This window comes from Haliotis rubra, unplaced genomic scaffold, assembly GCF_003918875.1.
Source record: "Haliotis rubra isolate DU_JTF1 unplaced genomic scaffold, ASM391887v1 Scf166, whole genome shotgun sequence".
Lineage (NCBI taxonomy): Eukaryota > Metazoa > Mollusca > Gastropoda > Lepetellida > Haliotidae > Haliotis > Haliotis rubra.
Genome location: NW_025765625.1, coordinates 29605 through 44860, shown reverse-complemented (window position 1 = coordinate 44860; position 15256 = coordinate 29605). Strand labels below are relative to the sequence as shown.

The window sequence follows — 15256 nt, the reverse complement described above, 5'->3', positions numbered from 1 at the left end:
GGAACATCACACTTCTTAATTAGAAACACAAGATAACTTACTGAGACGATTTAATAAAGAAATAACAATAGAGCGAGCTGTATAAAATGTTTACAACCGAGCTGAGCATTCATCACAACAAGATGTCTGTCACGAGTACACCACCTGCTAAGCGAGCCCGAGTAGAATTATTAATGCTATTAATGCTACACTAAATTAACATGTAAGTCTATGGAAGTTACGTCAATTGTCCGAATATAACTGGCACTGGTCTGTACATTCTGAGATATTTTAAGCAAGATTGATTGCCGAGGGAAATTGAAATAAACTGAAATGACAGAAAACATTGTAAATGAATCAATAATGAGAGTGAAGAAACAACACCCAAACCTGAACATACATCCAGACCATGATGTACAATCACTCGAAGGACAAGCATTAATACATTGATCAACGGGATTCATGTATATTTAAATAATTGTAGCCATGTGGGGATCAAACCTGGGCCTTCAGCAAGACAACCAAACACTTTAACCATTCGGCGACTCCACTGGCCCTGCTGTACTTGAGAACAAACAATCTGTTTACTTATCCCCACCTTACAGAACAAGCTTACCATGCTATAGAAAGGCATTTACATCCAAGGGAGGTAAGCCACTCAGATTCCATACATTCCTTCAAGATGCTAACATACAGCTGATTACGAGAATGTGGTTAAACAATTAATCAAAACATTTCCTACTTTCGCTGGTCTTTCTCTTCCAACCAGTTTGCTATGAAACGATGTTCCGCGATGGTATTGACGCTGAGGAGTGCAGCACCATCCTCCTGAAAGGTCAAACAGGATGGCATGAAATTATGCTAATAAATCTCTCAAAGATGTAAACAAATACTAAAAACTGTGACCAATTAAGCTGTATTAAGTTACAAAACTGTAAATGGGCCTGGAATGGATATCAATATAGTTGGGTTTCATGTCAGAACACAAACAGCTATGTTGAAGAGACAGAAAAATATTCACACAACATGGCTGAAATAATAAACCTGTGGGTTTTTTTATTTAGAAATAGATCTTTTTGTCACATAACCCATATTTAAATTATTCAGTGTATTATCCTAATTTTCAAAATACCCAGGCCAAATTGTTTATAAAGTTAGCTTATTTTTTCAAACGTTAAAACACAGACATTATTCAGATGAGCAAGAAATATTCTGTATTCCTTTCAGACTAAGAACCACCTTATCTAGTTAGTCAACTCTCACGTTACAAGCATACGCTGTTCAGAAAACCAGTTCTATCCCAGAATCCCTACAGGATGAAGATGTATGGGAACGAATGGTATTGCTTGAAAAATCAGACAGTGTGCAACCCAACATTCCCTCACTCACCCTGCATATGGCGGAGGCCCCCTCGTAGTTGGATCTAGGGTAGGCTACAAATCTGTAACACTTGTTCTCATTGGCGTACCATTGGTCTGGGCAATCTGAAACAGCCAATCAAAATCCTTCTATTAATATTTCAATGGGATAACTATACATATTTTATCTCACAATGAAGTTTTTCTCAAATCTATATTAATAATAACTATGCCACAAATAATGAACAACAATACAGTTCACAATGTCAATACAACCACACTCTTTTCACTCTAAACATTATAACGACATACACACACATATAAAAAACCCACCCCATTAATATATTTCTTTGTTAAAAACAGCTTAGAGCTGGGACAGTTAACGTGAGTACCCAGGTTGGAGGGTTGGAGTAGGACCTGGGCCCATGATAGCTGTTAGGGTTGCATTATAAGGCAAATATAATATATATCCTGAATATTTTGTAACGAATACAAAACAAGTCAACAGTTGATGTACAATACACTATAATATGTTAAACAATAACCAAATACATTCTTTGACATGTTTCGACCATGTTTACCGTGTTAATTTATCATGACAATAAACAGCGTTAATATTACTCTAAAAATAAATACATATGAGAACTGGGTATTATTCTTCCTGGCTTGGATACATTACATTATTTCACTTTGATGAATAAGATCAGTAATAACTTTCCTTTCAAATCATGAATAACTGATCACCAAACACACGAGTAAATCATAACATCCGTAATATTCAGTGTGCGAAATAGCCACTGGTCCGCTAGCCCGTGGCTAGTAAAATCCAGTCGGGCCAGTAAATCTCCACAGTATCTGGCCCGACTGGCTAGTGAATTTTCATGGGGTCATTTTGTAAATATATATCACTCTCTCTGACATGTTAAATTAATACACTTTTATATCATGCAATATTATGGCCTGATAGAAACATTCATCATATTAGCTGTATATATGCTGTTTGTGCCAAGGAAGGGCATCCACTGACAAGGTGTTGGACAGTCTCTGTAAATTCATTGCACAATGGACATTTCATATTAATATTTTCTTTAAGAATCACATTTAGGCGATTGTGAGTGGAAAGTGACTGGTCTTGGGCAGCAAAAGAAAGCCCTCGGTTTCACATTTAAGACTAGCCGACTTCATCCAGGCGAAGGGGTCAGTGGGATTGCTATTCTGTTCCACACACTGCATGTACACACGATGCAACGGCTTCTCAGAAAGCTTCTCCACAAATGACCGACTGAGCAGACTTGGTGAATAACTTCACCCGTTTTATTATTATTATTATTATTATTATTATTACAGAAACATTTGGGCAGAGTCAGACATAGCAGGGGAAAATAAGAAAGAATAACAATGTTAACCAATAATCACTCTCACTTTTAAATTCGTATTAAGTATTGGTTATGGAAACATCAAATCAATGTTTCTTTGACTAGCACAGAAGTTGAAGTACCCGGTACATTGAAATTGAATATGTTGAGACTTACCATGGCTACTTATTAAACACCTTTCACAGGTATAAAATAAACAATGCTGTAGATATGAACTATTATATAAACTATAAACATGCTCTCTTCTGTTCTGAGTGCAAGTATGTAGACTTACCAAACAGCTGCTGTGCCTGCACAGACAGTACCAAGCTTAATGCTAGTAGTGGTTTTAGCATCCTGGCATCACTCCCTGGGAAAAAAGAAAATTAAAATTATCAGAAAACTGAGTGGGTGGTTTATCATCACTTTGAGCAGTCTTTCAGTTATAAAATGCCAGCATACTGTTGAAGAAGCAGATGTTATGATTAGAGCTGTGACGATATATCATAGTATCGATAATCGGGATACTTTTTCTGGCCATAAATATATCAATACTTTTTTCCGTATCGTGATATGTATCGTTGACCTTAAAATTGTGAATTTTCACCAGAAATTGACGGTTATGTCAAAATTTAAACTGTTTCTTGTTATCAAAATACACTTTTTTAAAGAAAATAACTAAAGATAGCATATTGTGATATGCATCGTATCGAATCGTATCGTTCCCTGATATCGCGATACGTATCGTATCATGAAATTTCTGTATCGTCACATCTCTAGTTATGATGTTTTTTGCTGTGAAAGTCACAAGCATGTGTCTGGTGCAGGCCAACCAAGAGCCCTCAATCCAAACGGATCCAAACTTCATATAACAGATTTATTGTATGCAATTCTGCACAATGACTGGGTAATGCAGGGTTTTACGGGACGCGTGATTCCTGCGTATTGGACGCAAAATCCATTACGCCCTTGCGGATGCAATATAATTTTTGTCTGGGAAAGAACTTTCTGAGTTTGTAATGATATCCCATATTAAAATATAAACATTCTGTTTGCAATCATTATTCTACTGACATTGAAAGTAACAGATATTTTAGTCATTATCAAATAGGAAGCATACAAGATCACTGATTTCATGAAAATTGATGGACCCCCCAATTTTGGAAAAGGACTCTCAAAACAATATGCCCCGAGTTCCCAGGACTCCCAGTTTTAAAGAGCTTTGTTAAACTCTGTAATGTATACATCAAAAACTACACAGAAAATTGGATATAGTCCCCCAGAAATTGTAAAAATGCACCATTAAGTTTGAAAATCTAAACTGTCCAAAACATTTCTGTCTACCCCATTGTAGACCCTAACAATGCTGACTTTCAGAGCAGTTATTATTCACAAACATCTTCCAATCACTAATAATGTTTAATCACAATCTCATTAGAATCAGATCATCTTGGTTCACTCTAACCCACTGAGCCACCAAGGCTTCTACACAAAAACAGGAAGTCAAACACTAATAGTCAAGATTTAATCTATCACTGCAATGCTAACCCTTAATGATGCAAATCTAGACCTGAATCTCCCATCTCACTGGGGCTCCTTTTCAATTTAAATGGAATTATTTCTATCAAAATCATATATACTCAGAGTAGTGGTGGTCCGATTAATTGAAAATCGAAGATTGGTCGCAGTGACTAAACGACCAAGCAATCGATCATGTTTTCTCATAATCGACTGACTGAGTTTGGTTTTACGCCGCTTTTAGCAATATTCCAGCAACATCACGGCGGGGGACACTAGAAATGGACTTCACGCATTGTGTCCATGTGGGGATTCGAACCTGTGTTTTCGGCGTGACGAGCCAACGCTTTAACCATTAGGCTACCCCACCACCCCCTTCTCATAATCGAACACAAACAATTCTGGAACACTTGTTTTCATAAACAATATTTTTCACAAGGTTGGTTTTGTCTGTTACATTTCATAAGCACTACAAGCTCGTTTCAAGTCATGACTGAATTTATCTTAAAGACTCCAAGAAATTTAAGTTCCTGACATACTAGTCATCCTAAAGATGTGAAATTTTGCCAAAAACCCCAAAGAACTACATGTTTTTTCCATATTTTTATGTGCACTTACAAATTTCATTAATGACGCTAACCAAGTTTTTCGATGATTGATCGGTTGTAATAAACCAATCATCAATTATGAGATTTTAATCAATTCCCAACACTACCTCAGAGGCTAAGGGTTAGTCCAGTCAAGTCCTACCCAAGCCATTGGTCACCTCTGACAAACAGACCAGCTTGCTGGGGACAACTTCTAACCCCGGAATCACCTCAAGTGAAGATGTAAGGGAATGATAATGAATAGCACATGGGTGACAAGTCAGCTGTGAATACACATGGATCATTCAGTGTCTGGAGCCAACACATCAGACCTAGCCTCAAGGCAACTAACTGATGAATTAGGCCATAAGCTGATTTTCTGGTTCATTGATTTGACAGATTATCTTAGCCATGTCTTCATTGTTTTAATGACAAATGCCTCAAGGGTTTTAATTAGCATCCTAATATGCACCAATTAACACATATTGTGTCAAATTGACATATTCACAATTGGCTAATTACTGTCAGGCATGACAATGATCTCTTGCCAGTGAAAATTTTAAGAAATATTTAAACAAACATGAGTTTTTCAATTAATTCCACCACACCATTCTAGCATGTATAGCTGAAAATACCAAGCACAGTAACATGTACAGTGTATTTACAGACATTAATATAATCTGAATATTGACACATCTTTTAACATAAAAGCAAGAAAACAATTAAATGTTGCCTTTTCAACAATGTATCCAAGGTTACAGAGTTTTCATTGCAGATTGAAAGCAGGCACGAACATGTAAACTCTTATTTTAATGAAAATTAAGCACAAATTGTCATTTGAAACTCCATTATAAGCATAAATAATTTCTAATATATACTGAACATTAGAAACGCACAACACTAAAATGCACCAATGATGCTCAGATATCATGGGCACATTTCAGTGTGACGGGAATATATCGTATTATATGGGTGGTGCGTTTCTAATAGTTATTACCTGTTTTAAAAAGCGTTAGTGCTTGGAACCAAGTGGAAAAAGTGAACTATGAAAAATACAGCATGGCTAAAAAAAAGCACTTAGAGTCCTTGGACTTTGTTTATTTTGCCGAGAACGTGAACAGCAAATTGCTGTGTCATTTTACTGAAAATTTATGATACAGGTAAATTCGATTGTTAGGGAATCACAACAATACCCCGGCGTTCAGATACAATACCTCTCATTTTTGGTTGGGGTGGAATATTTTCTTACATTAGCCATGACACAGGGAATTCCGAAACACTAAACTCACCCAAACTATTTCCATAATTCATACTTCAGTGCTATCCATAATACATATATTTCTACAAACAAATATCAGATTTAGATCTCTTAGATCAGGACACAAGGAAATAAGATGTCAGTAAGCTTTACTAAATACATGAAAGTATGCTAGGTAAACGACATATCAGGTGTAATACCGTACCGTGTATCCCTCACATTTTAAACCAGTTTATTATCAAAACGTAAAACACCTGATTACAGGTAGAATCAAAGAGTGATCGGCCCTATTGAAGTCGTTCACCTGATGCGGTATGCAGGTGAGGTGAACGCAATACCTTACATGTGCCAACATAATACGTAAAATTACACAAATATTACCTGTAGTTAGTCCACTTCCGTCTTTCTATGGCGGTTGAAGCTTAGCATAGAAAATAATGTGGGTCACACACCTGTGATCGTAGCGCCCTCTAGCGACACAATTAGGAATTCCTCAAGGGTGAGGTGTCATTTGAGGCTCTCCGAGGGATTGATTATTTCTGTTATTCACGTGAATGTGCATGAGTTCATCATCAGCTGACTATAAATGTTACAGAGATTTGTATTTATAATAGCATAGATACTATAGATAATAATATGATATGAGCAGGTACGACTAAAATGTATATATTTCAGATACAATTTCTTTTAGAACAACTCTTAGAAAGGCCCCATGATGACAATGAACGGTAGGTAACTCTGACTGACTACGATGACAAATTGAGCCTGCGAATGATTCACAATCTGTTAATTATTTTATATCGGTTCTTGTGATATTTTTAAGTTACTGAGAACGCAATTATTAAACGTGAAATTTTAATATCCTGTTGAATGTTTGAAAAAATGATATCCAAAACTGAAAACCGTGAAGTATTTATTTATTTATGTATTTATAAAACGGCCATAAATCCGCAAACAGAATTCAAGGTCCAATCAGTTCTCTGGATTCAAGGTGGCCAACCAATATACAGAAACGTATAAACATGCGAACATGTGCTTGCAAATATTTCATGTTGAGGTCAACAGTGGTTCTAGAATCGGTGGCTATGACAAATGTATGTGGGGAGTTACTATAGAACAGTTGTCACCCGGGTTAAATATAGTCCTATGCAAGCCATGCTTGACGTAAGAAGCGACTAAAGGGATCGGGTGGTCAGGTTTTTCTGACTTGGTTGAACTGGTGAATCGATGCTAATGAAATGAATCACTGGATTGTGTGGTATATACAAACAGACGTCATTTTGATGGAAAAATGCTGAGTGCGGCGTTAAACTGCATACAAAATCTATTGAATAAGTTCAGGATGATTATACGACGATATTGACCATTAATAGTTTCATATTCAGCAGTGCTAGGGGCGGTGGGGTAGCCTAGTGGTTAAAGCGTTGGCTCGTCATGCCGAAAACCCGGGTTCGAATCCCCACATGGGTACAATGTGTGAACCCCATTTCTGGTGTCCCCTTCGTGATGTTGCTGGAATATTGCTAAAAGCGGCGTAAAACCAAACTCAGTCAGTCAGTCAGCAGTGCTATCTCGCGACAGTGGCCTCTTGCATACCAAATGTAAATAGATTGGCCATGACTCCACGTATTTTAAGAAGATACTAAATTTTACATTCCTCCAAATGATAGCGGGAGTCCGTAAGGTCACATATCCAATTAACTCTTGTTTCTCTGAAAACCAGAAGTTAAAATTTATTAAAATATATGCGTTTTTAAATCATTTTCATTTTCGCTTCTATTCTATTCTATTCCTTGCACATACATTTTACAGCACTGTCGCGTGATAAACATTTACTGCATTCACTTTTGTACCTTCCCTTTGATTAACTGTGTATATTACAAACCCGAGCAGATCCGGGCTAGGATTGCTCCTCAGCAACCCGTGCTTGTCGTACGAGGCGACTAACGGGATCGGGTTCGCAGATGTGTTGGATGCGTGTCACCGTAGCCCAATTGCGACGCTCATGATCGGGCACTGGACTGTCTAACCCAGATTCAATTATTTACATACCGACGTCATATTACTGGTATGTTGCAGAGTACCGCGTTAAATAACATATATGAAACCTGGGTCTTCAGCAAGACAACCAAATACGTTAACCATTAGGCTACCCCACTGCCCAGCAGAAAAAGAAGTTGTCATCCATAAAAACGTGTCATATATTCATGTTCGTCCAACTTCTAAATGCCTTTCAAGAACTTCAATCTGGCAATCATGCAAGCCTTTTGAATGAAACATCCCTGTACTCAGCGGGGATGTGGTGCCATCGGTATAAGTTGCTTCTTTTGGTCAGATATATACGTCACTGCCAGGGCTCTGTACTTGAGGGTTTGCTGGGTCTGTCCATCCACTCGGTAGCCGTATGACGGCACATTTAGAGTAAGCACTTACGAAAAAACCACGGCGATCTTGATGATGCTCGGATGAGTGTTCCTATGATCTTCATAATTACTGACTGACTGACTGACTGAGTTTGGTTTTACGCCGACCTTCGAATTAGCAATATTGAAGCCCATTTCAACATCACGGCGGGGACACCAGAAATGGGCTTAATCTTCATAATTATGATCAACATGTTATGGGTGAATAAGGCTCATGCAACTAACACCCCTACAGAGGTGCATCCCATTTGCCTCGTGCTTGGGGAAACCTGTCTTGAGACCAAGTTTGGAAATTTACCACGATTTCACAATTTAGGGTCACGATTTCATATATTGTATTTATATTTTCAAAAGATGAATGAGATTGATGATCAGTTTTATCTGAAAACTTCTCCACCCGGGTTCGATTCCCCACATGGGTACATTGTGTGAAGCCCATTTCTGGTGTCCCGCGCCGTGAGATTGCTGGCATATTGATAAAAGCGGCGTAAAAGTCAGCTCAATGAATAAATATAAACTGCTCGTAAAATAACACGGTTTGGTTAACTGTTGCAAATGGTCTGAAGCTATACAGGCAGATCCAAAAGTGTGTGTGTGTGTGTGTTTGTGTGAGTGTGTGCGCGTGTGCGTGCGTGCTCCCCTTGTCCTAAAAGTTTATTAAATGACCATTGAAACTCGCGTAAAATGAAGTGTGCACCCCTCCTTTCTCAAAAGAGTGCCCCCCCCCTTCTCAAACAGCTGTACCCGTCCCATTGCTAATATACAGTTAAGCCATACCAACACAAACTTGTGCATCCATGCACATACATGCACACACATGATACTGTTGTACACTTATATACATCTACGTACACAGCATGTCACGCATTTATATATATATATTTCGGTTCTTCTAGATTTTACAATACACACGTGATAAGATTTTATAACAGCAAGATTAACACTATTTATTCAAGGATTTGCAGGACCGTGTAGATCCGGGATATAACAGGTCTTCAGCAACCCATGCTTGTAAGAGGCGACTAACAGGGTCTGGTCAGACTCAGACTTTGTTGACATATGTCACCGTATTTTACCTGTGTGGGCCGATGCTCATGATGTTGACCACTGGGTTGTATTGTACAGACTCGAATATCTACAGACTGCCGTCATCTAGCAGGAGTGTTGCGGCGTTCAACAACAAACCTCGTGCTCTGTTTGCAAATGGCAGCCCGAACGGCTGGCTATATGGTATTTCACCACCAAATCGTGCCTGTGAGCCGTAAAAATATAACACTCACTCTAAAAAGTTGATATCAGTACAAAATTGAACACTTAAGCCATCGTTTTCAGCCAAAAGTGTCTACGTTTCCAGATTCCTCTATTTTGACTATTCCATGTATGTTTATCTCAGAAACACGAGTTGCAGTGTAAACACTGAAAGAGAAGGTTAAACATGACAGACCGGATTATTAGGTTCTGAATATTTGACATTATATTGTGGCAATTACTGAAGGGACACGATAAACAATAAGAAAATAAAGACTAACTGTTGGCACAGAAACAAGCGACTTAAAAGGAAGCAGATCCTGACGTTGCAATAAATAAAACAAGGTTGGCCTTTTTGCATGGCAACAAGGTTATAAAGGCTCGGCACTGTGAACATTATTTCAACTCGGGCATATTTCCCGTAATCACTCGTACCTGGTTGGTTGTTCTCTAAATCTGCTATATATCGTAGATAGATAAAGTAAAGATTACTAAATGCAGGCACATGCTACACAAAGGGGACAGTGGAGTAGCTTGGCGGTTATTGGTTAAAGCAGGGAGACTATATAAGGTTGTAGAGTATCCCTGGTTAAAGCAGTGGTTGAGGTGCCAAAGGCTCAGGTTCTATGTTTCTCTTCACGATTGTGGTCCTATTTTCGGTTTTAACTGTTTCTACTGTTTGGGCTTTTTGTGTGTATTTTTTCTCTTTCTAAGGCCGCAATCAGCAACATTCCAGCCACAGGGGCTTGTATTGCTGAAAATAATACGTCCTGGGTCCTACAAGCGTACACTGATATCCATATACATATATATCAGTGTACGCTGATATATATACATATATATGGCGGCGGACTGTAAGAAGTCGAGAGTGGACCAGACAATCCAGTGATCAACAGCAACTTTTAAAAGGAATTATTACATCGACGTTTGCTTGTTGCATAATGGTAAGGACGAGTGGCCGAAGAATTTCATCGTGTAAGATTGTTCCGTTAAATTGCCCTGGACGTCAACCAAGTTTTTTCTACCGGTATGGAAAACCAGTCCACTTCCTGTAAACGGTTTCGAGTATAACATTCCCCACGACGTCCTCCGTCTTCCATTTTCACTGCCGAGGCCAAAGCTATCTTTTCAGCTTTGACCTATATTAAACAGCAGAATCATTCCAAAACTTCATCGTTTTCACAGATTCATTATCTTGCCTTCAAGCACTTCAAAATGTTACTTCAAGTCACCCAATCATTCTGGACATTTTAGAACTTTACAACGACCTCTCTACTGGCCAATGTGACATCGTCCTCTGCTGGTTGCCGGGTCACGTCGGCATAGCAGGTAACACAAAAGCCGATGCTGCAGCAAAAGCAGCTCTTGACAAGCTCTTATCTCCCTGCTGATCCCGTACAGTGATTTCAAACAAAAGTTATACTCGGGACCTCATGCAAAAACGATGGGACACTCAAGTAGGAAGAAATAAACTGTATGAATTGAAACCAACAATTGGTTATACCTACTTGGGTTGTCAGTCAAGACGTGATGAGGTAATTTTACGACGATGTCGTATTGGCCACAGTCGGTTTACTCATGACTATCTGCTGAAAACGGATGGGGATGGACCCCCCATGTGTGTCTCTTGCGATTTGGTTTTCACCATCAAGCATATTCTGCTCGAATGCGTGGACTTATCGTCTGCAAGGGACTCACATTATGATGCAAGAAACCTGAAAGATCTGTTCTCCCGCGTGAGCGCTCATCTGATAGTGAACTACCTGAGGGAAGTTGATCTGTATCATAAATTGTAACTGTGAAATGTGACTATCATAAATTGTAACTGTGAAATGTGACTAACAAATTGCCTGCCTTTAAATTTGGTGCTATGACTTTTTCTGCTTTTAAATGACAATGTAATGAATATATGTTTTTGAAATAAAACTCATTCCGAGTATTTACTTACAATGTTTATTAATGCAAACTTGTTCTCGTCACTATATGGCTGGAATAATGCCGATGTGACGCAAAACTCAACTCAACTCAACTCAACTGAACAGAGATGCATAAACAAAACGTAACTCGTTGCTAAGCCAAACGTTTCCATCACTGTTGTGGTCATACTCTTTGTCCTTGACGCCATTCAAATCGTAGCCGACGATGCTGTTCGGTCAGAATGACGCCCCAACAATTCCTCAGTGTCTGGGTTGAAATCGTGCAGAGGTGGCCGTATTGAGTACCGTATTTCCTCTAATAAGCGCTTATTTTATCAACGGAGTTCCAGACCCGGCGCTTTTGCGCTTACTGGGTCTAATTACCGTAATAGTTAGTGAGCTGCTTTACCCCCGGCGCTTATTACAGACCCAGCACTTATTAGAGGTCCAACGCTTATAAGAGGAAATACTGTACATCACATCAATCGTATTAACCTGTCCTGCACTGCAGTTTTGACACGAGGTCAACCCGATGCTGTTGTTGCGTTTAGCTTCTCAGTCTTGACATTTTTGCACTGTTCAGTTGCAACATACGGTTGTGATGTCATACACGCCCATCGTTTTCATGGCCCAACAATTCATGTTGCACAGTCATTCCGTGTTGGTGTGTTTGGCCACCATGCTCCTACCTGATAGCTTCAGTTACGTTTCGGTATTTTTTGGATTTATTCTATTCTACCTGCACAAATACATGCAGACATGAGAATATCATATTTTGTGTTGTTGCGGATATATACCAAAAGTGCAATACACAGCAAAGAAACCTGGAAAAGTATACAGGACACTTGAGTTCCCTTAACCGTTTCCATCACCATATGTGAGTGAGTGAGTGAGTGAGCGTGCGTAAGCGCATCTGTCATTCACATTCAAAACTGGAATCTCTGACACAGTTGTCTAGAAGTTGTTTGTTATGTGACATTCACATTGAAGGCTGAAGCCACAGCTGGACCATCTAATACAAGACCGAAGATGTAAATGGTCAGATGTTTATTCATGGTTCTTCATATTCTTGAAAGACAAACAACAGTAAGCTCAACTGGCAGGTTGAACTGCTACATGTTATAGGGTGTAACTAGGAAATATACAACACCATCAGTGAAATGCACTATTGGTTATCACAGACAAGGAGGATTCAGACATAGGCAACAATGTGTCATGTCTCACACACTAACAAACACATATACAGTGGAAACCGCCTACGTAAAGACCGCTTAACTAAACATACCGGATAAGTAAACACTATTCTTTGGTCCCGGCAAATTTCTTCATTAATTAGATATCTATCATTATTAGAGTCCGGTTAACTAAACTCGGATAAGTAAACAATACCGCTTAACTAACCGTTTTTCACGATCCCTGGAAGTAAATTCCTAAACAAAAGAGACCGGATAACTAAATTAGCGATCACCACATAATCTGACATGAGGGGCACGTGTCATGTTGCAAAGACATTCAATATACCCACTGCTACTTTGTACAACTGGATCAGAAATTCGGACAAAATTAAGGAATGCTACCACCAGTCTGGTTATTCAAATGCTCGAAAAAAACGAGCTCGGACATCCAAGTTTGAAGATGTTGAAGAAGCCTTATTGACATGGTTCAAAAATGTATGAAATGAAAACATCCCGTTATCTGGACCACTTTTGATGGCAAAAGCTGAGGACTTTGCAAGTCAGTTAGGCCATGTAGATTTTAAGTGCTCAGTTGGTTGGTTAGGATGCTTCAAAACACGTTATGGCATTGTCCTAAAAAAAGTTTGTGGTGAAGAAAATTCTGTTGATTTAGAATCTGACAGCATGAAAACTTGGCACAAAACTCTTGATTCTCTGCTTAAAGAATATGATGACGATGACATTTTTATGCAGCTGAGACTGGGATCTTTTATAAAATGTTGCCTGACAAAACTTTGGACTTTAAAGGTGAAATGAAGAAATGTTTTACAAAGAGACAATCCCTCATGACAGCTTTTGTGGAGTAATAGGTTAGACTGTTAGACTAAAATATTTTGTTTCATTATGTTTGATTTTTATTACTTTGTATTGTACATGTATTACTTAACGCAATGAAATTTTATAGAATAAAACATGTCATATTACTTACAAATGTTGTCTGTTCTTCTGCTGAATACATATACATGTACATTGTACATGCATATGGTTGTCATTTCCGGGTTTTGATAAGTTTGGATAAGTAAAATACCTGATAAGTAAACAATTTTGGCGAGTCCCTTGAAATTTTACTTATCAGGTTTATACTGTATAACAATGTGTCATATTTAACACCGTACCAATCACAGACTTAACAATGTGTCATATTTAAAACACCATAAAAATAGACATAAGAATGTGTTATCTCACACACTAACAAGCACATACATGGTAATGTGTTATATACACATGTATAACACACACAGACACATACACACACGTCATACAACACTGTATCACACATAAACAAATGATATGACATATATCATACATCAAACATAAACACTCCAAAATGACATTGAAAAGAGTGAGTGAGCATGGTTTAAAGGCACAATGTCACACATTTTCAACAATATTTTATATATTGGGGCATATGCACTCTCTTTAGCTTCCTATTGATGCAATAAAAGACTTATTATCTGAAATCGATGATTGAAACTCCGAGGCGAACGGCTTCCAAACAGATAACACTTGCCATATATGGAATGTTAACGATTGCTCCGTACATCGAAAACTGTCACAATCGGTGTTGTCGGGGTTTGCCGAAATGGCCTTAATGACCAGATGCGTTACAGAATATTCGTAAAGAGTGTTCCATTGTACATAACTCTATGGGGTTTGCTTGAAAGAATGTTCGTCCGGTAGAGGGCGAGAGAGCTGATTTAATGCAACACTGCATTAATTCATTCAAACTTTTCAATTTAATATTGTAACCTAAATATGTAAAATATTTTCAGAATAAATTATATGGTAGCTTCCCTGAGGGTTGATAGTTAGTATTATTGAGAGAAATGCATCATGTATTTTTAGAGAAATGTAGCGTGACATTGTGCCCCTAATGCTGCTTTCAGCCAAATTCCAACAATATCATGTTGGGGGACACCAGATCAAGACTTCATAGGATGAGGTCATAACATGACAAAAAGCAACTCTCTCTCATTTCTCCAGTTCCTGCTACTGTTTTTGAATAGGCTAACAGTTAAAGTCATGTTCCAATATCACAGTTCAAATGTCCACTTTATCAGTATGTAGTGGGTGAGTATTGTTTTATACTCCAACAGTATCACAGTAAGGGCACCAAGTGACAGATATTGGGCAAATGAGTATGGTGTTACATCCCTTTTAGGAATGTTCCATCAAGGTCACAGCTGGAGAACATCACAATTTTACCCATAGAGAATCAAACCTTGCATTTTGGTGAAATAAGCAAACACTTTAACCACCAGCCTACCTCACCACCCATTATTTCATATCTCAAGACAGGTTAGTGGTTTGTTACTTTCACTGGTGCAACCCAATGTTACAGAGTGCAACCTAGTTATTTGTCTAACATGCACCAGGTGT

At 38.4% G+C, this 15256-nt stretch overlaps 1 protein-coding gene across 1 annotated transcript in view; it reads right to left on the bottom strand.

The window, feature by feature from the left end:
- LOC124272077 (contactin-like) overlaps positions 1-6536 on the bottom strand; it is a 39241-nt gene extending 32705 nt beyond the window's left edge. Inside the window, 4 exon segments of the mRNA XM_046707215.1 lie at positions 722-807; positions 1369-1463; positions 2988-3067; positions 6440-6536. Of these exon segments, the coding sequence (XP_046563171.1) occupies positions 722-807; positions 1369-1463; positions 2988-3048 (242 nt within the window). The 5' untranslated portion in view covers positions 3049-3067; positions 6440-6536.
- Positions 6537-15256: the final 8720 nt, after the last annotated feature.